This window comes from Monodelphis domestica, chromosome 5 (genome assembly GCF_027887165.1).
Source record: "Monodelphis domestica isolate mMonDom1 chromosome 5, mMonDom1.pri, whole genome shotgun sequence".
Taxonomy (NCBI): Eukaryota; Metazoa; Chordata; class Mammalia; order Didelphimorphia; family Didelphidae; genus Monodelphis; species Monodelphis domestica.
Genome location: NC_077231.1, coordinates 165,609,929 through 165,636,239, shown reverse-complemented (window position 1 = coordinate 165,636,239; position 26,311 = coordinate 165,609,929). Strand labels below are relative to the sequence as shown.

The 26,311-nt window shown below is 36.2% G+C and overlaps 1 protein-coding gene across 1 annotated transcript in view; it reads right to left on the bottom strand.

Moving 5' to 3' along the window:
- Nucleotides 1-3,204: 3,204 nt before the first annotated feature.
- Nucleotides 3,205-26,311, bottom strand: part of GSAP (gamma-secretase activating protein) — a 109,462-nt gene continuing 86,355 nt past the window's right edge. Inside the window, exons 27-31 of the mRNA XM_007504052.3 lie at nucleotides 21,239-21,358; nucleotides 19,591-19,652; nucleotides 18,408-18,509; nucleotides 5,892-5,991; nucleotides 3,205-4,121 (exon numbers count right to left, since the gene is read on the bottom strand). Of these exons, the coding sequence (XP_007504114.2) occupies nucleotides 4,030-4,121; nucleotides 5,892-5,991; nucleotides 18,408-18,509; nucleotides 19,591-19,652; nucleotides 21,239-21,358 (476 nt within the window). The 3' untranslated portion in view covers nucleotides 3,205-4,029. The remainder of the gene's footprint in view (nucleotides 4,122-5,891; nucleotides 5,992-18,407; nucleotides 18,510-19,590; nucleotides 19,653-21,238; nucleotides 21,359-26,311) is intronic.

Genomic DNA, 26,311 nt, shown 5'->3' with positions numbered 1-26,311 from the left:
TCTAACTGAGCTGTGAGTGTTGGGTAATGGACAGAGTAAAAGAGGCAAATTCAGAAGCAAGCAGGAGCTGTGTGGCTCCGAATCCAGAAGCAAATTAGAGTAGGGGGTCTTAGATCCAGCCTATAACATAAAAGCCTGCAAGGGAATAACCTAGGCAGGGATCCAAGGCCATTTTGGGAGCACTGGAGCTTGCAGGACCTAAGCAAAGTTCATGGAATGATATAATAATACTACTAAGAAATCGGTAAGAACCAAGCAGATCTCCCTAAAAAGGAAAGCAAGAATACACTATTCCAAAAGGCAAAAAGTATAAACATAACCAAAAATAACTTACTTAGTTTAATTGATTATAAAGCTAAAAGCTGATTTTATAGAAAAGAAACAATAGAATAAACCATTGGTTTGTTTGATTTTTTAAAAGGAAAGAAAAAAATAAAATGACCAGTATCCAAAATGAAAAGGGTGAGAAGAGATGGGTTTTTAGTGAAAAAGGGGTCTTCTATGTGGAGAAACTTTGAAACTGTTCAAAGGAGGGAAGAATACATACACACGGCCACACACATACCCCAGTTGCCTACAGAAACACATTTCACTCAACAGAGAAACAGGAATTAAAGTTAAGAAAAGGAGGGGGAAATCAGGGAAAAGGTATATTTAGAAAGGTATGAGTCCCAAATGAAACAAACTCTTAAGCAGGTTGAATTATAAAGGGCTAAAAAGAATAAAAGGGCAAGACTCAGTGATTTACCTCTGTATGAAGGAAAGAGAAAAATAAGTAGATTGCACTAAACCTAAAGCTAAGCATGGTTCTTTCTCACCATCTTTTTCTACTTTATAAGGATGGGAAAAGCAACAAAATTTCAGAGGATGTAGGGAAATACACAATTATGAATATGAAGGAAAGAAAAGATCATGACCAAAAAGAAGCCAACAATATATGGTTTAAAAGACATTCTATAAATAAAGTTTCTCAGAGAAGTCAAATAAGGGTCTGGAGCACACTCTCTTGTGCTTCAACTAAAGAAAAGACTTAAGAACTCTGATCCATCCAAAGACCAGCAATAATGCCAGAGATCTGATGATAAAGCATTATGTTACCCACTTCCTAACACAGAAGCAATGGACTAAAAAATGTGAGGTATGGATAATAGCCATGGCCAACGGGAGACTTTGCCTTGCTTAACTATACATATGTGTTACAAGAGTTTTGTTTTTGCTTTTTTTTTATATATTTTGGAGGAGGGAGGTAGAAGGAAGAGAAAATTAATGCTTATTGACAAAAAAAAAATCTTTAAAAAATCAGAAAACATACCACCAGGGATGTCAATGCAATTGTTTGATTCACTCTGCCTCCCTAGATTATGGCAGCAGCATATATTTTCATGAGCTTGCTGTGGTGCACTTACTTGGTCACAGATGCCAGGGGAAACACCATAACTCTTCCCTGATTCAGCCGTATCTGTAAAATCATGAGAATGGACATCCCCACACAAATAATGATTAGCAGAGGCACATAGGTAGGCAAATGCTGGAAATACTCAAGGAACAGCATGTGATCTGGTTCATGAAGAAGGCAGGCTACATGGAGATAATTAGAAAAGATCAGCTAGAGTCAGGCTGTGGATGCTCTTAAAAGCCAACTTAAGAACTGGTATATAATTAAGATTAGGTTAGAAGTAGAGAGGCTGAAAGTTTTTCAACCCAAGATGTGGCAATGGATGCCACACTCTTACCCCTTCACTGGTAGTTGGGGTTTGGGGAGGAGTTTCTATTCATGTGATTAAATGAGCAGACATTTGCTGAGTCTAAGGCACAGATCATCATGAGCCACTGCCTGGGGGACAGCCCTAGATATCCCTGGATAAACAAAACTCACAGAGAATGGAGACAACAAATGTCTCCAGACCCTTGTTACTGAGTAGATGAGGAGAGCATCTAAATAAGTATCCAACTAATAAAATGTCACTATTAACCCAACACCAAAACCCTCTTATTTTCTCATAAACAATCTCACTGCAGCTATAGAATTTCATTGGCCAATATCCCAAAATTCACATTGCTTTGCTCCCTTAAATACCCTAAGAAATGTAGCTCATGGTGGAAATACTGGTGTGGTCCCCAAGTGCCCTCTCCTCAGTTGGGCTAAGAGTAATCATTTAGGCTGAAATGTGACGTTTCAGTGTAAGGATAAAGAAGCAAGAATAAAAGTGTATGGTATCATCAAGAGATGGGGAGATGACTTATCTGCAAAGTATAAAGAGTTGGGTTGGGGAATGGTAGACACTAAAGCTGGGTTGTACAGTGGAGGCAGATTATAGAAGATCTTGAATGTCCAGCTATTGGGAAATCATCATAGTAATTGCATTGAGCAGGAAATAAAAAGATAATATAGCTTTATGAAACTTAATCTGTAATTGGTGTATAGGATTTAGATTAAGGAGAAATGGAGGGTAAATCCAGTTACCAAGTTATTGCAAAAATATATGGTCAAGGCAATGGCATAATGAAATACAGTAATGGCATGAGAATAAAAAAGGAAAAGAGATAGGAGGAGGAATAAAAAGGATCTGGTCAAAAGAGCGTGAGAGAGGAAAAAGTTTTTAAAGTATTTTTAGCTTGAATGATTGAAAATTGACACGAAGGCCAAAGTACTTCATAGAGGGTAAGAGGGAGAGATAATGCATTTGGAAAAGCAGTCAGAGCTGGAAATAAAAGATTTAGGAGTCATCTGAATAGAGATGATAGCTGAAGCCAAGAGAACATATTTCCCTAAAGCAAGATTTTTAATGTGGGGTCCATGATCCTGGTTGGTGTTTTTTTTTTTAAATAAATGATTTTGATAACTGCATTTTGACTTAATATTCTCTTGTAGTATACGCTATTTTGTTTTATGCATTTAAAAATATTATTCCAAGAAATCATTCATAGGTTTCATCAGACTGCCAAAGGGGACCAATGTAGGAAAAAATGTTAACTTTTGCCCAATGGGAAAGAGTGTAAAAAAAAGCAGGGACAGAGCCTTGGGCAGTGCCCACAAATCAGTGCACAGAAGGGAAAATGGAATCTCTAGAAGTGATAATGAAGGATGTGATTGGAGAACCAAGATTTTGTAGACTCTTGAAAGCCAAGAAATAATTCTTGTAGTCATATATCCTGACTTTTTGAAAAGAGCTATTATTTCAAATAAACAAACAAAACACCAAGGACCTTCTAGCCAAACCTTTGGAGGGAATTTTAATATCAAGATTTGTCTAAATACGCAGTTTATAAACATTTGAAAAATGTCAACAGTATAAAATTAAATAAGAGTTCCCTGTAATCATTTTAATTACAAACTCCAAGTGCACAATATACAAACATTATAAATTATTCTACATTGGAAAGAAAGGCAACTTTAATTAAATACAATCAATAAAAGACAAGGCTTCTAAACTCAAAACAGAGTTTTCATGTTAAATGTATAGCTTTTTCCTCTCTTTTATCATATACAATTTACAAAAAAAGGGTCACATTTGTTTTTCTTATCCTATTCTTCACATTTTCAATGTATCTTATCCCAAGTTAAAAATGTTTAAACCTCCAGCCATTTTGTGTTAAGACACCACATAATTTTTCTCAGGGCTACATTTTTTCTTCAGAAAATAGACAGTACAGAAGTGGAGCGGCTCTTCTCTGTACAATATCTGAAAGGCCATTTGCTTGCTTTCTAGAACCTGTCATTTTCTATACACATGCCTTTCATCAGCCGTTCAGAAGTGGAAAACTAAAGCTAGCATGTATGAGCATATCTCTGAAAATGTTCAACTTCTTTAAAGGTTTCTTCTTTCCCCAAATTTAAGTCATTATTTCTTCACTTTCAGTAATCGGTCCTGAGCTCTGTACCAACTAGTTGCCTTGAGAACATCTGGGAATGTTTTCCTCAATGTAAATTGTTCTAAAATTCAGCTCAAAAGTCCTTCACCAACATTTTAAAAAACACTGGAAAGAGTGATGGCAAATTCCTGGAAGTCCCGAGTGGTTACAGCTCTTTTATAAGTTCAAGAGCATTGTGGTCTGTTTCAGTGCAGCTTCCTCTACAAATTTTGCATCCACACTGTCACATTCTTCAAAGGGATTCAGAGCTAGAGAAAAAAAAAGAGGAGGAAGTTATTGAGAACCTCTGACATTCATGCAGGTGGTCTTCCAATTCAAGCATTTAGTGTACGTTATAATTTAACTAAGAGAATCTCAGAGTGGGAAAAGCACCTTCTGAGGTCATCTAGTACAACTCAAATAGGAAGTCCCTGTAAGATATCCCCAAGCATGGCCACCAGCCTCTACCTGAAGAATTCAAGAGATGGAAAACTCATTACCTAGTGATGCAAACTATTCCATTCTTGGATTGTTCTAATTGTTTGGAATGATTTTCCTGATACTGGACCAAAATCTGCCTCTTTACAACTTCTACCCAAGGCAGCAAGGTAGCACAATGAAGAGAGTTCTGTGCCTGGAGTCAGGAAGACTCATCATCTTGAGTTCAAATCTGCCCTCCCTTGTTTTCTAGCTGTATGACTCTGGGCACTTAACCCTGTTTGCCTCATTTTCTTCATCTATAAAATGAGTTGGAAAAGCAAAGGACAAAGTACTCCAGTATCTTTGCCAAGAAAATCCCAAATGAGGTGAAAATGGTTTGGACACACTTGAAAAATGACTGAACAGTGACTTTCTACCAACTGACTCAAGTTTTGGTTTGGGGGCCAAACTTTTCACAAGAGTTTGAAGTTCATTACTGGGAGGGTTGTCATATTTTTACAAAATTAAAAATTTTCTAAAGTCTCAACACCAGGGAGAGAGGATTTGCCTGCAATAGCCCCAAAGATTACAAACTCTTTTCTTTTAACAAAGCACCAAAAATCCTAAACTCTACCAATTACTTAGTGTGACATCATCTTTTGCAGCCTCAGGGTATCTCATCCATAAAATGAGTTGGTTGGAGTAAATAGCCTCAAAATCCATTATGTTTTTAGTCTTAGTTTTTGCTATTTGTGACTCATTCATAAAGGCAGCATTGTAATCCTGAAGTCTTTTTTAAAAAAGTTGTGCAGAATCAAATAAATAAAATAATCATTTAATGATGTTTTCTACACTTTCCTAAAATAGTCACCTCAGTAGCAAGTTAGGAGAAGACCTCCAGGAAGACTGAATGCTATTCACAGGAATCTGAAGGGTGGAATGACAGTGCTGAATGGAAATCTGAAGCATCAGAATGAACTTGTAAGCAGGCTTACTATGTGTGTGTGTGTGTGTGTGTGTGTGTGTGTGTGTGTGTGTATAATATACTCAATTAGGTATAAAATACCTAAATTTTTCACAAAGTAAAGTGTCTATTTAGTAAAAGCTACATGCACAGAATAAAATGGCACTTCACTTATAACTTCCAGGGTAGATGTTTTAAAGATGGAGAAATTATGGAAATAAGCAAGTTAAGTCTTCATCTAAAAACTGAGTGGGAAGGAACATAACTAGGAAATAAGCTCTAGTCTTGGCTCTGCCTCTGCCTATTCTTGACTCACTTCTGGCTCGGGATTGCAGATTTAGAAGAGATCTCAAAGGTTTTCTAGTAGTCCAATCTCCTAATTTTACACATAAGGAAATTGAGGCCCAAGGAGATTAAATGACTTGTCCAAGGTCACAGAAGGAACACATCTATACCACCTGGGGCACATTGCTGAAATCCTCTCGCTTTAATTTTTCCTTCTGTAAAATAAACATGTTTGATTGGTTGTCTCTGTATGCAAACATAGAACAGAACTTTGATTTCAGCTTTTGGATGTATCAGAAATGATTATGCTTTTCTAACTGGACATTAAATAAACCGAACAAGTAGAATTAAAATAGAGAATGAAGGATACCTTGATGAGGAGTCTCTATCTCTGCCAGTACTTCAATCAAAAAATTTAGAGGAAGGAATTCCACAAGGAATGATGACTTGTCAATTGCAGGACTTTGGAACTAAAAAGAAACCATTCACAAATTAGTTTATTCTAAAGGTTAGTCACCACTTAGAATCAATTAGCACTATGCAAAAGTGGAATCAGCTACCCATCTCGGGAGAACAAAACGAATTCATAAGCAATGGCAAGAGAATCCCTTTTGGGAATACTGAATTCATACCTGGAGGAGATGGCTTTGAAGGCCCTTCAGAGTCCAAAGATTCTGTGAATATCTTAACTGACAACTTTGTTCTAGGCAAACTTAAACTTTTAAAAGCCCTCATTATGGCTACTTCCTCTGGTGATACAGATCCGAATTCCATTCATGCCTCCCATCCGTCTTTCACTAAACAGACTTGGTGGAGTTTCATCTAGATGTTGACACTGCATGTCCAAAGGAGGACACAGGCTATATCTTAGTCACCCTTTAGTTTTGCTACACGGCCTCCCCATCTCCCTGTGGTTAAATGCACCTGGGGCACAAGAACCTCTAGAATCAGGGAATGCATTCCAAGGGCATGGGACAATAGTAGAGGTAAGAGATTACCCCAATACTCTATAGCTATCAGAGTAACCTTAGGAGAGGAATAAAAAATAATTAAAATAAATAAAATAAAAATTTTTTAAATGGACTTTAGGTAGTGGAGGCTGAAGTAATCACCATGAATTGGGTCACTTTTAAATTGGAAATAACCCCACCTTTCCATCGTCTACTTACTTTCCTCAAGAATCCTCTAGAAACAATTCCCACCAGTCTGTAAATGAAAACTACTACCTTCTCACCCTTCCTGAGTGAATTTCCTCTCTTCTGAATCTGGGTAGAACTACAAATCTCGGGGGTTTGTGCTCAACTAACCCAAGGTGCTATACAAGTAAAATGGGGTGGGTGGGCCCCTACGTTATGTTGTAAGGAAGAGAGGATTTGAGCCTATGACGGAGGTCTGCAGGGAGATGCAGAGGCAGAGAAAAGATCCTATAATGGGGGGGGGGGGGGGGGGAGAGTTAACTAAGGTTGGGGCTGGGTTCTTCTCTGGTTTGACCTAGAGAGCCTGGCTGCTTACCCTTGGTCACTGTCTTTCCCCTCCTACCTGCTTACCTGTTAACTTGTTGTCACCTACTGAGCTTCCTGGTGTGATCCTGAAGCCTTTGGGCCATTTGTCTGTAAGACTGGGTCTGGGGTCCATCTGGATCTGGATCTTACCTAACTGCCCAAACCCACGACCTCTATTACCATCAAAAGGTGGGGGGAGGGAGGGGGCGTCTGGGTCAGCGTAGGCTTATTTATATTAGGGTCTGGGATCTTAGAAAGACGGGGAAGGATGAGTGCAGTTTAAATCGGTGAAGACTCCTCATGACGGACACTTAGAGCTGGGGTGGGGGGCTGGGTAGTTGGCATTAGCTTAGAATTATCCAAATCCCCTTTTTGCCTTCCTTGTCATAATAAATCCAACCTCCATCCCTGTTATATAGTGGTCTGTGTGTGCCACCTCAGGATAGGCTCTGCTGGGACTGGGCCTGTTAGCCTGTCAGCCCACAGTTGGCCTTCCCAAAAGAGGTTTCCTTCTGATACTGGCCTATAATGAAACGTCTAATCCCGTCCCCAAACCACCCTCCATACCAACAGGAACGAGGTGGGAAAGTCTGAAAGCAGGAGCAGAGAGAGAAATGCACCATGGCTCGCCTGGACACTTTCTCAAATGGAGGTTCCAGGCAAGAACTCATCATTTGGAACAAGGGGGTTGGCCGCAGGATGGGAAGCATTTTCGGGGTACGGTGCAGTTAGAGTAGAGATGGAAAAGCCCAGAGAGTCAACCACAGAGCTAAGAGAGGCTAGAGCTTTGCTGGCGGAGACGCTGAGAGTGGCTATTAAAAGTACTGTATGACTTGCCAAAAGATCCAAAACACCCCTATTTTAGGTCCACTTAGTTTACCCACACACTTTACTGCCCATTTGAAGCGTTCATTCAAGATATTAATTACTGACAGACTAGCTGTACAGGCTGTCCTTTCGACTGTGTATCCTCCACGAGTAGCTAAGGCAAGCTCTGGAGGGATCGTCGTTCTCTAAAGAGGCCCTTCAAAGCTCATAGGCTTAGTCAATCAGAATGACATAATCAAAAGGGGGACATTTGGAGGACCTTCATTTGGACTCTATAGTGGGCATCCTACATGAAAGCAGCTAAGACCTTTTGGCAAGTATTATGCCCCTGTCCTGTGCCTCACAGCATCTTTATTAAGGCAGCTAGGTGGTGCAATGGACAGAGTGCCAGGGCAGGAAGGAAAACAACTTTCTGAGTTCAAATCTGGTCTTAGCATTTAATAGCTACGTGAACCTGAACAAGCCATTTACTCCTGCTTGCCTCAGTTTCCTCATCTATAATCTGGAGAAAGAAATGGCAAATCACTTTAGTATTTTTGCCAAGAAAACCCCAAATGGGATTATGAGTAGTCAGACACAACTGGAATGATTAAACAACATACTGATGATCAGAAGATCAAATGCACAGAAGACATTGAATTAGAGGGTAGCCTTAAGGTTAATTTGGCTAGATTGAATCATTCTGTAAACAGTCTCTAGGTCAACCAGCAATAAGCACAGTGGCATCTTGAATTCCCTATATCAGTGGATATAGAAACAGACCTCTGAAGACTGATTTGGAAAACCACAATTTCCCAATTAGATTTTAATCTAGTTTCAGCTAGGGTTTAATAGTTCTACTCTATACCTTTCAGGAAATAATGTGATTAAAAGGAGACTATGGTATACTATACAGCAGTGATGGCAAAACTTTTAGAGACTGAGTGCCCAAACTGCCACCCTCACGCTGCATGTAAGCCCCCAATAGGGAAGGTAGGAAGTACTCCCATTGGGCTGCTGGGAAGAGGGGCGAGTGATGAGAAAAATATCCTCAGATGCATGTGGAGAAGAGAAGATCAAGCACCTCCAGCACACATGCCAGAGGTTTGCCAACATGGCTAAGGGGTATCATTTACTTAAAAAACCTTTTTGGTCCCTTCTTTGCCTTTATAAAGGAAACCATCAATAAATGTATAAATTATGCATGTAAACATCTTATGATAGGGAAAGTAGACATGTATATTCTTAATTTTATTATCTTTTTTGGTATAAGTAACATTTAGCTTAATAATATTTCCTTTGCTTTCATGAGTCACTATCATCAAAGAATCCATCATCCAAAGAGCCTCTTTAGGATTGTCCATAGAAATCAGACTCAATCTATTGCTAGAACCCTCTCATCTGCCATGATGGTGTCAGAAAAGGAGGCATAAAACATGAAGAAATAGATCATTTTTAGGCTGTTCAAAAACGTTAGCTTAGTAGTTGGCAATCTAAAGGCAAGCTCTTTGTCCAAAAAGTAATGATTGAACCCACTACTGATATTCTCACCAGCAAACTGAGACTGGAGTTCATTGGAGGTTAGACTTAAAGAAGCAAAGAGAACAGTTGGTTTTAGAGATGATAGAAAGAAAACAAGAAACATTACTTCATGGAGCATTTGACCATGCCCTAACTGCAAAGTTCATGATGAGTATTTCCAGTAACATTACCGTGAAAATAATTGCAGCCTATACTTATTACAAAGTATGCAAATGACATGCTTATTGAAATGCTTATTGCTAAGAACAAAGAGGCAGAGAAAGAACATATTCCCTTGTATTTAAAGCCTTCAAAGTAACTCAAAATATTTCAAAGCAATAAGTTAATAGCTAAAGACAGCAAACAATCTGTTAGAAAATGCAAATTAGGAACCAAAGAATGAAAAAGAGAACTATATTCTGCTAAATCTATTCATCAAAAATATTTTCCCCAAAAGAATGACATGGGAAGCAGAATATAACACTGGGGTGGGGTAGTAATAAATTTTTATTTATTTCCACATTATATCAATACAATTTTTCAATGTTCATTTTCTGGTATTTTGAAATTCATATTCTCTCTATCCCTCATACCCCCCCAAAGAGGGCCAATAATATGATATAGGTTGTACATATATTATCATATAACAATATTTCCATGTTTGTCATGCTGTGAGACAAGACATATATTGCTTTCACTAGAGAAAAATTTCTGGAGGAAATAAAGTAAAAAATATCATGTTTCAATCTGTAATCAGTCTCTGTCTGTTATTTCTATGAAGGAATATATTCTTTTTTTATTATAAGTCCCTTGGAGTTGTATTCGATCTTTGCCTGATAATAGTTAAGTCATTCACAGTAGATCATCATACATTATTATTGTTACTGTGTACAATATTCTCCTGGTTATGCTCACTTCACTTTGCATCACTTCATTTAAGTCTTTCCAGGTTTTTTGTGATCATCTTTGCTATTTCTTATGGCACAATAGTATTCCACTACAATCACATACCAAAACTTCTTTAGCCATTCCCCAACTGATGGACATCCTTTTGGTTTCTAGTTCTTGGCCATCACAAAAGAGCTGCTATAAATATTTTTACAGAAATGTTATTTCTCCCTATCTTTCATCATTTTGGGATACAGACCTAGTAGTGGTACTCCTGGGTATACACAGTTTTATGGTCCTTGGGACATGGTTCCAAATTCCTCTCCAGAATGATTATATCAATTCACAGCTCTGACAGCAATGAATTAGTGTCCTGATTTTCTCACATCTTCAACATTTATCATTTTCCATTTTTGCCATGTTAGCTAGTCTGAGAGGTGTGAAATGATAACTCAGAATGATTTGGGGCATTTTTTTCATGTGACTAAAGATAATTTAAATTTTTTCCTCTGAAAAATGACTTGTTCATATACTTTGACTATTTTTCAATTGGAAAATGCTTTGCATTCATATAGATTTGACTTCATTCTCTATATATATCTGAGAAATGAAGTCTTTGTTAGAGACTTGCTATAAAGATTTTCTCCCAGTTTTGTTACCTTTTAATCTTGGTTGTATTGATTTTGTTTGTGCAGAAACTTTTAAATTTAATGTAATAAAAGCTATGTCTCACATAATATGTTTCACAATGTTCTCTACATTTTGATCTAAATTGTTCCCTTTTCCATAGGTCTAACTGATGATCTATTCTGTGCTCCCCTAATTTGTTTATAACAACACCCTTTATTTCTAAATTATGTATCCATTTTGACTGTAGCTTGTTATGGTATGAGCTGTTGGTCTATGCCCAATTTTTGCCTTATCGTTTTCCAGTTTTTCCAGAAGTTTTTGTTAAAGAGTTCTTCCAAAAGTTTGGATCTTTGGGTTTGTCAAACACTAGGTCATTATGGTCATTTAACATTGTATGTTGAGTGCCTAATCCATTCCACTGCTTCTCCACTCTATTTTTTTAGCCAGTACCAGATTGTTTTTGATGGTTTCTGCTTTATGATACAGTTTGACATCCAGTACAGCTAAGCCACATTCCTTCATTTTTTTTTATTAATTCCCTTGATATTCTAGTTTTTCTATTCTTCCAGATGGATTTTATTTTTTCTAGCTCTTTGAAATAGTTTTTGGGTAATTTGATTGGTAGGGCACTGAATAAGTAAATTAATTTAGGAAGAATTATTTAATTATATTGGCTTGGCCTACTCTGGAGAAATTAATGTTTTTTCAATTGTTTAGATCTGACTTTATTTGTGTGAAAAGTGTTTTGTAGTTATGATCATATAGTTCCTAGGTCTGTCTTGGCAGGTAGACCCCCAGTTATTTTATATTGTTTACAGTTATTTTAAATGGGATTTCTCTTTCTCTCTCTTGCTGCTGGGTTTTATTTGTAGTATGGAACAGTGCTGTTGAGAATAGCAGTTTGAAATGGAATTAGTTTAGTTTGGCAGAAAAGAAATCATTCCATTTTTTCCCTCTTGTATTCATTCTCCAAACTTCTTTCTCTGCCATTCCCCAGCATATTTCTCCTCCTATGCTGTATAGCCTTTTCTTCTCATTGGTCAGTTTCTCCTGGAACCTCAATTTTTGGAAGAACCCAGGACAGTCATATCCTCTCCTTCATTCCTCTTTGGACTTTATTCGGGGCCCAGTGTAATTACCATTCCTTACTCAATTAGAATATAAGCTTCCTGATGGCCACGATTAACTATTTCTGTTTCTATATGTATTCCCAGAGCTCAGTATATTTCAGAATAAGTGCTTAAAAAAATGCTTGTTGACTTGTGGACTTATCTCATTATTGGTGGAGGAGTCATTCCTGAATTAGCTTTTTGTTGTATAATCAGACTTGGGTTTATTAGGGTAAAGATCAAAATTCATAAAAAGCTAAATTAGTTTTTTAAATATTAGAAAAATGTGACATAATTATAACTATATCTACCTATTAAAATGAACGATTGATAACAAAAATGAGATATTGATAGAAGGAAAAAGACAACAAATGCAATTATTTAATTTAAAAAGTTAACATATATTAATCAACCATCATAAGGAAAAGACAAAAAGCCTAGAACTATCAGAAAACAATTGACTTACTTACCAGATTGAAAGATATGGCACGCAAAGAAAAACAATTTTTTAAAATATAACCTTTTTTGTAAAAAATGGTAGATTATAAGTAATATCACCTAGTAATACAGAGAAGCAACAGAAAGTAAAACCACTTTAAAGAAATACTGGTAAGAGGCCCACCTAAGTCATACTTAACTATGAAAATGGAATAAAGATAAACAAAAGTAAAATGAAAAAGACACAAGGGTTTTAAAAAAACTGTTCATCATCAAAAAATATATATAGGGTTAACACATTTCTTGACAACTAGTTATTACAGTAGACTAGAGCTAGGAAGACCTTAGTTTAAATCTGGCCTCAGACACTTACTAGCTGTGTGACCTTAGGTAAGTCACTTAACATGGTTTGCCTATGTCCTCATCTTTAAAATTAGGAGAGAAGTAAATGTCAAACCACTCCAGTATCTTTGTCAAGAAAACCTTAAATGGGATCATTAAAAGATAGACGTGATTGAAATGACTGACCAAACCAAATTTCTTCTATAACATTAAAGTATAACTGTGCATAGATCTAAATTATGTAAAATTCACTGAAAAGCACAGAGAGATTACTTTCATCACTGATACTCCAGTCATTATTATCTGGTAAGGCTTATAAAAGAGAGAGAAATTATCTTCCAAAGGTGTTTGCCACTATTAGAGAGGAAATCTAGCACAAAGCCCAAATTGATAAAAGATCCACCACTGATTGTGGTATTTCCAAGATGCTCCTGTATGCAATCACCAAATGGCTAGTTGTATCAAACTACAAAATATTTCAGAAGTTTTTAAATAAGATTTATAAACATTCAAAATAATTTATTCTATCTCTCTACCCAGGTAAACAAAATGGAATAAGAACACTTGTTGTCTAGATTATGGACAGTTGATGTTCAACTTGGAAAGCTCAAATATCAGAATGTGTATTTTGAATAGTCATGGCAAATGGATAAATTGGGCACAGAATTAAACAGGAGATAGAGGCCCAGCCAAATCATCTGCAGGAAACTGGACAGCTCCTTTAATGACTCCATATGTCTCCATGAAGAAAAGGCCTCCTTTTTTAATATTATTATCCTAATGACATTGTTCTATGACTATGAATGACAGAACATAATAGTTTCCAAAAAGGTTAAAAAGGTATCATTCAAAGGCAACAGAGGAATATACAGTAACTTTTGCCAGACTATGAAGCATAAAGCTAAAGGAAATATGAAGAAACAGAGTAATGGATGCCAATAAAGAAATGTATCAGTGAAATAATAGAGGGGCTAATTACTAGGTAGGAACAAAGGATGACCAGTGTACAGTCATGTGTTCTACTGATATTTTCATAAAGTCAAGAGAAAGAGGAGAAGACCCCTAGAATTTGGAGTGTCTTCCCTGTTATGAACGTATGGAAAGATATTGACAAGAATTGCACATTATGTGAAGGATCTACAGCATGGGGTGACATCGGTGAAACCATAAATTCATTTGAGTAATTTAAGAAATAACATTCATGGGTTTGTTTTTTGTTTTTTCAGTAAGACTTTAATAGTCACCCTCTACTTTGAAATTTAATACCTCATGGTCTTCAACTTTATCTTCTGTGGAACGAATCTTCTCAGTATAAGTGCATGGTCCAGGCAGCTATTTTTTCTGCCTTGGTTTTCTCAGGTGCCATTTCTACTTACTTGTGCAGTAAGTGCATAAAAGGACACAATGATAGATTCTGAATATGGCAGTTCCACTCTCAATTGATGAGGAATATAATTTATTATAGTTACCTTGAAAGATTTATTCCACTTTTCCTCTTTTTGTACTCCAAGTTTCATTCTTCTTCCATTCTCAGGCTCGTAGTTTTTTACCATATTTTCCATAACCTGTTTTCCATTCTATTGGGTCTTGCTCTTTCCTGAGACAATTATGTTTGCAATCTTATGGTTTTACAAAAATAATTTATATTCAAAACTGGTATTGCACTTGACTACCATAACTTTGTTTGGCAAGAAAATCAATTATTTGCTAAATGAAGTAATTTCTAACTCTTTTGGTCTCTTTGTTATGATAATTGATTTGTATCAGTTATATTTCCATAGGAAATGATACTCTGTGTTGAAAGTCTGGCTTTTTAAAAATTCATTTCCCATTTTTTTTTATCATAGCTTGTGAATAGGAAATGTGGTGCAGTGGATAGAGAGATGGCCTTGTAACCAGGAAGCCCTGTATTTTCAAATCTCACATCTGACACAAATGGGCTTTGGGGCTCTGAGCAATTTACTTATGTTCAGTGCTCTGGGCCAGTGGTGTCAAACTCAAATAGAAACAGATCCCTGCCTGGCTGTATATTGCCAGAGAAAACCAAAAATAAACATTAGCTATGTTGCACTGTATTTTTATTTAATTCGTTAAGCATTTCCCAATTGTATTTTAATCTGTAGTGAGTGATATTTTTGCTCTAACCAACTCTCTAGTATGATAAGTTGCAGAAAAGTGCCACATTGGTAAAGGGAGTTTTCTCTTTTGTGAGTTCCATAGTTTAATGAAATCACAGAACCCTCTTCCTTTTTTTTTTTAATAAATCAGGTTAGAGTTTGTTTAATAAATCAGGTTAGAGTTGTTTAAATTGCTTGCCATCCATGCCATCATTCTCATTCTCATTTGATTTATTGAATGTGGCCTTTGCTCTCATAAATGGATGAACATAGATTTACAAATAACTCATATTGAGTCCCATAATTTTGTCTAATAATAATAAAAATAGCTTAGCTAAGATTTACAAAACACTTTGTGCCAACTACTTTGCTAAACATTTTATAATCATTCATCTCATTTGATCTCCACAACTCTGGGAAATAGGTGCTATTATAATTCTCATTCTACAGAAAAGGAAATTGAGACCAACATAGATTAAGTGACTTGCCAAGAGTTACAAAGCTATTAAGTGTCAGAGGCTAGATTTGAACTCATGAATTCCTGACTCTAAGCCTGGCACACACTATACTGTAACATCCAGTCACCCCTAGAGAGTGGTTAGAGTTTTGATTTCACTGATTTCACTGTGATTTCATGGATATAAAGAACTCCCTGATGAGGAAACTCTACCTACCAATGTAGATCAGTACCTCATCTGCAACTTAGATTTTCAGATTCTCAGGGTCACTGAGAAATTAAGCGACACCCAAGATTAGAGAGCCAGTATGTGCCAGAGGAAAGATTTGAACCATGTCTTCCTACCTCAGAGACCAGCTGTCTATCCACAATTCCACACTGCCTTTCATACTGATGTGATAAAGAGCTAGCCTGGAGAAAGTCTAATAATATTAGTTTTTGTGATGCTATGCATTGTACATGACGTCCAACATTGCCCAATCATTTTCTTTTTTTGTTTAAGTTTTATTTTTTTTAATTTTATATTCTTTCCCAAATGACAAAGACACAATTTTAATCACTATTTTCTGATATTTTGTGATCTACATTCTCTCTCTTCTTCCCACCACTCCTGCTACCTGAGAGGGCAGGTAATGCAATATAGGTTGTACATGTATTATAAAATACATATTCCTATATTTATCATGTTGTAAAGGAAGACACACACTGCTTACAATAAAAAAATCCATGGAAGAAATAAAGCATTCAGATTCCATCAGTTCCTTCTATGGTGGTGGATAGCCCTTTTCATCACGAGCCCCTTAGCGTTGTCCTAGATTCTTGTATGGCTGCTGGTAAGAGTTAATTCATTCACAACTGATCATCATATATTTCTGCTATGCTATTACCCTATACAACATTCTCTTGGTTTTGCCCATTTCACTTTGCATCACTTCATGTAAGTCCAGGTTTTCTTTATGATTGTCCTGTTCCGTATTTTTCATGGCACTATAGTATTTCATCACAATCACATCACTACTTGTTCTGCCATTCCCCAGTTGATGGGGATCCCTTCTGTTTCCAGTTCTTAGCCACCATAAAAAAAGCTGCTACAAATATTTTTATATGCATAGGCTCCTTTCACCTATCATTGATCCCCACTTTGGGATAAAGAATTAGTAGTGGTATTGCTGGGTCAAAGAGCATGCACAGTTTTATGGTCTTTGACTATGGTTACAAATTGTTCTCCAGAATGATTGAATCAATTCACAACTCCAACAGGATATTGGTGTCTCAATTTTACTATATTCCCTCAAACATTGATCATTTTCCTTTTTATCATATTAGTCATTCTGATGGGTGTGAGGTGATACCTCAGAATGGTTTTAATTTCTCTAATTAATAGTGTTTGGGAGCATTTTTTTTCATATGACTAAAGATAGTTTTAATTCCTTCCTCTGAGATCTCCCTATTCATATCCTTTGAGTATTTGTCAATTGGAGAATGATTTATATTCTTACAAATTTGGCTCAGTTATCTATATTTGGGAAATATGGCCTTTTTCAAACACACTTGCTATAAATTTTTTTCCCAGTTTACTGTTTCCTTTGTAATCTTGGTTGCATTGACTTTTTTTGTGCAAACACTTTTTAACTTAATGATCTCAAAGTTATCTATTTTACATCTTATAATGTTCTCTATGTCTTGTTTGGTCATACATTCTTCCCTTATCCATAGGTATTCCAGGTAAACCACTTTGTACTATCCTACTTTGTTTATCGTATCATCCTTTATTTCTAATTCTATTTCCATTTTGATTTTATCTTGGTACACAGTATGAAGTGTTGGCCTACGCCTAATTTCTGCCATACTGTTTTCCAGTTTTTCCAGCAGTTTTTGTCAAGTAGGAAGGTGTTTTTCCAAAAGCCTGGATCATTGGGTTTGTCAAACACTAGATTACTATGGTTATTTACTATTGTGTATAGAATTCCTAATCCACTCCATTGATGTAGTACTCTATTTCTTAGTCAATACCAGATTGTTTTGATAGTTGCTACTTTATAATACAACTTGAGATCCAGTACAAATAGGCCATCTTCTTTCATATTTTTTCATTAATTCACTTGATATTTTTGTTCTTTCATATGAATTTTATTGTTTTTTTCTAGCTCTATGAAATAATTTTTCAGTAATTTGCCCAGCCTGACACACATAACTCTTGTCTTAAGAAGTAGTCATGATATCTAGGTATGAATCCTCTATGTAGTCTCCTAGCCTTTAGCGACTTTCTTATTCCCGAGTCATATTTTCCCATATATTTTTCATCCTTCTCCTCCCCTAAGCTCAGTTTTCTAAGAAAGTCAAGTATTAAACTATATGTTGACATAATTTGGAAAGATTTTTTAGTTCTTATTAGAATTGCCCTACCTCTTCATTCTCTTTAGTAGGTTTTTGTACTTAAATGACAATTGCTTTTAACGTAATATTTTTATATATGAGTAAGGATTGGAGGTAAGGTAAAAGAGAGAACAAGCATTTATTAAATGTCTACTATGTGCCAAGCACAATGTTAAGTGCTTAAACACACTGTCTCATTTGAACCTCACAATAACAATGGGAGGCAAGCACTATTATTATTTTCATTTTACAATTATGGAAACTGAGTCAGTTGGAGGTGACATGACTTGCCCTGGGCCATACAACTAATGTATGAAACTGGATTTGAACTCAGGTCTTCCTGACTGTAGACCCAGTGCTCTATTCACTATACCACTTGGCTGCCTGCTTTGCAGGATAAAATTACCAAGTACCAAGAAATGATACTTCATGGATAAACAAATCTTGAAATTATTTTAAAGTAAAATTTGAAAACAGTAATAATGATAGATAACCATATATTATATATATATATATTTATAAGATGATCAATATTCTGTAAGATAGGTTGCCCCAATACTGTTATCTTTATTTTATTAATAGAAAGTAGCCTTAGATGCCAGTAAGTCACAGAGCCAGGGGTTAATCTTAGACCCTCTTACTCCAAATACAATGATGTCCACAAATATGCATGTAATCAGATCTCACACTCTACCTTACCTTTCTCTTGGACTTCTGAAGCAGCTGTTTTACATAGTTCCTTGAAATAATGTGAGAATTGATAGGATGATCCCAGATATGGCTTATCTTCTGCATAATAGACTATTAAGGGGGAGAAAATATAAAGGAAAAACATTTACTTCCTAAAAATTCAGTCTTAGCTATTTTATTCAAGTGAAGTTACTCAGAGGACAGGATTGAAACTTAAGGTTAACGCTGTCTTGGAGAAAACACTGTCACCCTCTTAGCCCAACTAAGTACTCCTGAAAACGTTACATTGCAAACACTTCTCCATGGTGCACTACATCAGATCCTTATGGAAATTTGGAAACCTACATGCTAGTCCAAAGTGATTTAACTGTGAGACAAATGCACTGAATTCCTGTTTTTTGCCTTTCCACACAGAAGCCAAAGCTGAGATTTTACTCAGCAGCCATTGTTTCAATAATCAATGAATCATTACAAGGCCTGGAAAGGTAAGGGACCTTCCCTACTAAGCACTGTGCGAGAGGGAATGCCAGGGCAATGAGGGTGTGTGCACAAGGCACAGAGTATGCTAAAGTCCTGATGACTAAGTAAGCTTTCTCCTATCCCCACACCAAACAAGGTCATATTTCTAAAGAACTTGCCCTGGAATTTCACTTCCCATTATTCTTTTTTCCCATTTTTTCTGGCTTCACTTGCTCATCTCTACCACAAAAACAAGGAGTGTCCTTTATAACCCTTTCACCTCCATGCTTTTCATTCTTCCTAATATCTGAGAACATTGTTCCCATTGTAGAAAGAATTGCTGTGGGAGGAAACACAGTTTCCATGACCTCCTGACATCATATGAATTTAAATGACGCAACAGTTAGTGGACCCAACAAAAACCATTTCCCTTACTTCTCAGAATCACTCATGTAAATATTGCAGTTTCCTAAATTCTGAAAAAAAAAAGCCAACTAGTCCCATGCCAATGCATTTAATCAACGGGAATATAATGTCAGAGGCTGATGCATCTTGATATACCATCATGGACAAGGGTTGAGAATTAGTATGATTTCATGGAAAGGAATTGGAAAGTAAAATAATCCAATGGTATTTGGCTAGAAATAAGCAAATATTCTCTTCCAGAAAGAGATTCAGCATTAGAGTCACCATCCAAGAAATAATGAAAAAAAGAGGTAAAAATCAAGATTACCGGAGGAAGACGTGCAACAATGCTGAACTTTAGTTTTTCATTCTTCTCTGTATTGTCCAGATCTATAAGGCAACCAAAAAAGCCAGAAGACAATTAAAACCATTCTGTTTTTAGTACTATGGACCAAAACAGAAGTGAAGTTTCTATACAAAATTCAAAAATTCATTGACTTTATATCAGTGTTATTTGGATAACAAATACCACCAACGCTATGCTTCCCCCAACCTTAGAGTTTTGGAAATCACATTGTGTAATTCTCTAGGAAAACAGACTTTTTAATTAACCATTTTCCAATTAACCTTAAAAAAAGGTTACATAACATGGAGAACATATGAATCCTCTATAACCCAAACTGACTGATGTTGAAGATGACATGTGCAGAGATCATTGCACCAGAAAAGAAGGAAAGGACCTCCTAGCAGGTTCATCAGGATCACATGACCAAAGACATAAACCTGGAAAAGACAGACAATAGAAGTCATCTAGTCTAACTCTATCAGTTTTACAGTTAAAGAAACAGAACAGAGGAGCTGGGCAGCTAGATGGCACATTGGATAAAGCACTGGGATTAGAAAAGGAAAACTCACTTTCGTGAATTCAAATCTGGCCTCAGACACTTAACTAACTATATAACTCTGGGCAAGTCATTTAACCCTGTTGGCCTCAGGTCCTCATCTGTACGTTATGGTGCAGAAGAAAATGGCAAACCATTTTAATATCTTTGCCACAAAAACCCCAAATGAAATAAAACAGTCAGACACAATTGAAATGACTGACCAACAGTGAGGGTTAAATGATTTGTCCAAGATCATACAGGAAAGGGCTGGCACATCATCAGCACTTAATAAATGCTTACTGACTAATTAACTGAAGTGCTTGAGGTGGAATTTGGACCCAGGCATTGTTGATTTCACATTCAACACTCTATCCATCATGAAAGTGGGGCAATGGCATTTCTTCCAAAAAGTTGCCAGATAGCAAGGAGCCATGTTAAGTTTGTTAGATTTGGAGTTAGAGAACCTCGATTTGAATTTCGAATCTGCCATGTTCTACCTGAGTCACCTTAGACATTTAACATTTAGGGCCTCCATTTCTACATCTATAAAATGTTAGGGTTGGAAGAATTGAGCTCTAAGGTTCTTCACAGCTCTAAATTTTCAACCAGAAGTTCCTAACTTAAGATACCCTGGTTTATACTAACAATGTCCTCTCAACTATGCAACACTTCAACTTAACATGGGACTAATTCTATAATATAAACTCTCTAGCATAACTTGTACTGATCTTGTTTAAAATTAAATTCAAGCAAGAAAAAATAGATATCTATATATAACTTTTCTTTGCTGGCTTTTCTAGCATGAAGCGGCCTGATTTTGAAATGGGAATGCTAAAGAGCTGAAAGTGAGCCATCTGATGACACATTCTTGGACAACAAGCTGAGAGTCTTCGTAGCCTCAAGTGCCTCTATGTTCTGTAAAAGAATCTAAGTGGAGGGAAAAAATAGCTAAGAACAAAGTGAGAAACCTCCAGTGTCTTTTCAAGAGCTGAAGCAGTTTAACTTGGTTGAATTAGGAAAGAAGATTACTTGCAAGAAATGGAACACAAGGGAGCCCAGAACCAGCTCTCTAGCTAGGTCAAATTCATTTACCTTTCAAGAGCTTCATGACTCCTGTTTCTGTAAGAAGGAGCACTCCATCATCGATATAATGCAGTAGGCTATGCAAGGGGAGACAGTGGATTCCCAGGGCCAAGTGTAGAGTATGGAAGCCTAAAAAGGAAGTCCAAGGGGGCAATCACAACACAGTCAGAAGATGAATCTCAGACATGGTTAATAAAGACAGATTTTATCACATGAAGTTTACTGTTTCAATGACAACAACTGGGGCTGTAGTCAAGCTTCGGATTCATCTAATAAATGAGGAAAGGGACATTTCTAGAGAGATAAAATAGAAGAATTTAATAGAAGAGGTGACCTATGAAAAGGAGGTAAGGAAACATGGAAAAATAAAGTATACAAACCTAAAAAGGGAAATAAAAAAATTAATCCTCAGACAACCTCTGATTTATAGACATTCCCTCAGTAATACAAATGCCTACCTGGGAATAGTTACCTCAAGCCATGACTATTGTTTAAGTCTTTTTTTCTGAGGCAGTACCATTTAATATTTCACTCCCCTCTTCCCAACATAGATTCCCCCATACACACTGCCTGAGCCACAACCTCTCACAACTATAGTCCTTGTTTCTCCTATCATTCATCCTAATGCTAACTTTGAGTCCAACTCCATTCATTATACCATTGGGATAATGACAATTTATCCAAAAAGCTCCTGGATAGAAAGGCACAATGAAAAGGTTTGGTGTTTGGTGTCTAACCAAGATGGGAGCAACATCTGATAATCTTGATACTCAAGAATGTAATTGCTTAATTTATTAAAAGCTAGACAGTAGAATATAAAAAAAAGATCATCTAGGTTAGATATGAGACTATTTTAAGGAATTTACTACACAGTTGTACTCGTTAGAAGACATTGGCTTGATGGCTGCTTTTCATCAGTTCCTAGGAGTTCATATTGAAGAAATGTTGCCTAAATATAATAGCTGATAGGGTAGTCCTAAGAATCTTGGCATTAATGGAGAGTTGCTCTCTACCCAACTCAGCTAATAATCATATTATTAGCCATATTATTAGCAGGACTAAAGTTTGGACCAAATCCCATAATACAAAACCTGGTTATAATGGAATCAACCCTAAAAAAGCTATCTTGCTCATTGGATTATTGTATTGAAATTTACATTTTTAGATAATATTTATGGACAAGAAGCTGGGGCCAGAATTGAGTAGTAAAAGTAGATTGTTGGGTTATATCTGGGAGATTTCATAATTCATTCAATAATCCCAGGATGCCTGTTCCAAAAAAGTCTATTTCTAATACTAATATCCTCCTGGTGAGGCAATATGTCTGGACACAAATATCTTGGAAGATGAAATTGTAAATGCCCCAAAAGTTAAAGAGAAAAAGCATGGTAGACATAAATAGGCTAAAAAGTGTTGACAAAAACTCTTTTCATGTGAGAATTGGCATTAAAGACACCACCAAAAGAATGTATGATTGGAAAGGAGTGTGATCTATCCACATAGTGAGAGGGAGAGACAGACAGATCACCCAAGTGCTATATTGTTATACTAGAGCTATTAAAAGAGATGAGGGCCTACCACATATTGGGTGGATTCTCTATGGACAGTTTATGGAAAGGAATAAAAAAGTAGCACAAGAATAAGAAGCCTTTGATAATTTGATCTCTATATGGGTGGCAGATCCCACAACCATGAAATTATAAAGTTACCAAATGCCAAATTTTAAATTATCACCTCTTACAGAATCTAGCAAATTCCTTACAAGCTTACTAAGAAAAAATAAAAGAAATTCCAAATGTGCAGATCTTCAGAAACTCTTCCCTACATGGTTCAAATAAAAAAAGTTGGAAACAATGCACAGAAAGGAAAGTTATCTAACAGAGCAGCATAACCCAGACTGGATAGAGTACTAGAGTCAGGTATGAGCTATGTGACCATGGGTAAGACATTTAACTTCTGTGAGACTCAGTTTCCTCATCTGAAAAATTATATTATCAATTCTATAGGGGTGCTGTGAAGATCAATCAAGACAATATTTGTAAAGGACCTTGAAATATGTCAAATGTATCTTTGATATTGATCCATAGGATAGTGAGGAAAAGATCAGAAGAATTTCCTACAATTCCCTTAACAGTGTAAAACTAAGCTACATACCAGAGAAAATGAAGATAATCAATAGAGAGAAGACGCTAGAATTAAGAGATATATGGAAAGGCTTCTATAGAAGGTCGTGTTGTAGCTGAGACTTGAATGAATCCAGGAAATGGAGATGAGGAGAGAGAATTCCAAGCATAGGAAATAACCGGTAGAGATGAAGGTCCAGAGATGGAATGTCCCCTCCAAGGAACAGTAAGGAGACCAGTATCATTAGACTACAATGTGTTTGGGGGAAGGTATAAGAAAACTGGAAAGGTAGAAGAGGGCCAACTCAAGAAGGCAGAGAGACCAACCAGCAAACTATAATAAAAGTTCAGACATGAAGTGATGGGGGCATGCACTAGGGTGGTGGCAATATCCGAAGAGAGAAAGAAGCATATTTATACTAGTGTGTGTGTGTGTGTGTGTGTGTGTGTGTGTATGAGATGTTATAATCTTCTGGCTGTTAGCAAAATTATCATATGCATAATTATCTCTTTACATGCTGAATTCCCCTATTAGAATTATATTAGAATTATAATAGCTGACATTTCTATAACACTTTTAAAGTGTACAAAGTTTTTTGATAATAGGAATAAATTTTATTCTGTCCATGTATAACCAGTATCTACAACATGGTAGGTGTTTCATAAATGTTTTTAAGATTGGATTTGATTGGGAAATGATACAACACTATGCAGTGTGCTTTGCAAAATTTAAAACTCACTGTATACAGCATACTCTATTATTATTTCAGACTCATATTTTTGATGGGGGCCAGAGAGATATTATTCCAGGGCAAATTATTATTCTATTTTTATTTTGTATTTCATATTCCACAAACTGTTGCTTATTAGGACAAAACAACTGCTTTTAGTAGTTATAGAAAAGTATTAAAATCTTCCTATTTTAGGCTCACTGAAAGCATCCTTGGTACCAATATACAGAACAGGCATAATATTCACTACATCTTTTTCCCCAAACATTTTGATCTCCATTGATAAGTTTCCATATTCTGAAAGCCTTTTGTTCCCTGTAGTTTAGAAATTATGAGTATATGGATTGGCGACCTCTATTAAAATGTTTTTCTTAAAAGTTTCATGGAAGATACTATGTTCGGGCAAGTACAAACAAAAGTTTCACTCTGTAAAAAAGGTCTGGCTCTAGAATACTCTATTAATTGATTTCAATGGGCCATGTTGAAGTCTGTATTTGTAGTATGGGAATTTGTCATCTTTTTTTTCCATGAAACATAGCAAGTTTCTGACGTATAATTCTAGCCATATGGTTATTGCCTGCTAGGTCTTTGGTAGGTAACACATTTTTATAGCCTGATTTTATATGCTGTGCAATTTCCAGCATTTTCTTGAATAATCAACATTGTTCAATAATTATAACTCCTTAAAGATAAACTGTCTATGATTTCTGACACCAATGACTTGATCTTGCATTGCTATCATAAACTCTTCATTTCCCCAATGAAATCCAGAGAACTGTCATTTGTTCAATACTTCTTTGTTGATATACTGTTGACTGAGGTCATGTGAATATTACATAGAAGGTCTTTTGATTCCATTCTTGGATCTTAGTTTTTTTTCCCTTGGACCTATCCAGAGATAAATAATTCTAATTTCAATGTTGCTTCCTGTCATTAGCCTTTTATTCTGTCTCAGTGAAGTGATGGCTGCTTGTTTCAAAAGTATTTCCTCTCAATTTATTATAGGCTCCAAGAAAGTATATCAGTTTTACTAGCTTTGAGCACAGAAGTGCCAGTATTAAGCTATTTGTTAATACTTAAGGGGGTGTTAATTCTGAAATACTACCTCATACCTATCAATTGGCTAACATGGCAGAAAAGGAAAATAGCAAATGCTAGAGAGGGTGTGGAAAAATAGATACAACTTATGTACTGTTGGAGGAATTGTGAACCATTTTAACCATCTGGGAGGATATTTTGTGTGGGAAACCACACTCAAAGGGCATCAAACTGTGCATATCCTTTGACCCCTTGGACCAAGCAATAACACTACTACGTCTATATCCCAAAGAGATCAAAGAGGAGAAAGGATCTTTTAGTACAAAAATATTATATACAATAATAGCAAGGATGATCAGCTGTGAAAGGCTTTGCTACACTGATCAAGACAATGATCCAGGACATCATGGGACCTTTGGAATTGTATTATATCCTATTCAAGTTTACAATGCACTTCTCCATTGACCTTTGGGTAACCCTTGGTTTTAACTTTTCAAGGACTGATGTATACTATGACTCACAATCATGATTCATCCCAAGAAATATATTACTATTAAAAAGTCATCACCCAGCAATATATGACCCTTGGGACCCAATGACATGAGTCAAAACCTCAATCCTATTTTATATCACTTGTGATCTACCTACTTCTATTTATTTGTCACATAAGGGGAAAATAATTTATAGGAGAGAAGGTTTTGAAGTAAAAATCATTCCTCCAAAATTGACCTGCTCACCCAATATAAAAAGCCAACTTTTCAAAAGTATTTCCCCTAGCCCTCTTCCAACATAGATGAACACATCTTTTCCCTCTTCACTATTAGGTGGGAGATTTGAATTCAGTGGGGAAGGAAACCTGATCACTTTATACTCAATAGCTGACAGAAATCATTAAGATATAGCTGAAATTAAACTCAGGTGCCATAATAAAATATAAACAAACCAACTATAATATGTTCACATAAAATTCATATAGAAGAAGGTAGGAAACTGGATTAAATAGCTGCCAAGGTTTTTTCTTACTCTAAATTTCAATAGATGTTGTAAGGAGCAGGATAGTATAAAAAAGATTCACAAAGATCTGGATTTATACATGTCTTAGAAACTAACTCAAGAATTGGCTTGGACCTGTTCCTTAGAAACCCCAAGAAACATGAAAATGAGCTTGCATGACCTCTAAATCTGGCCCA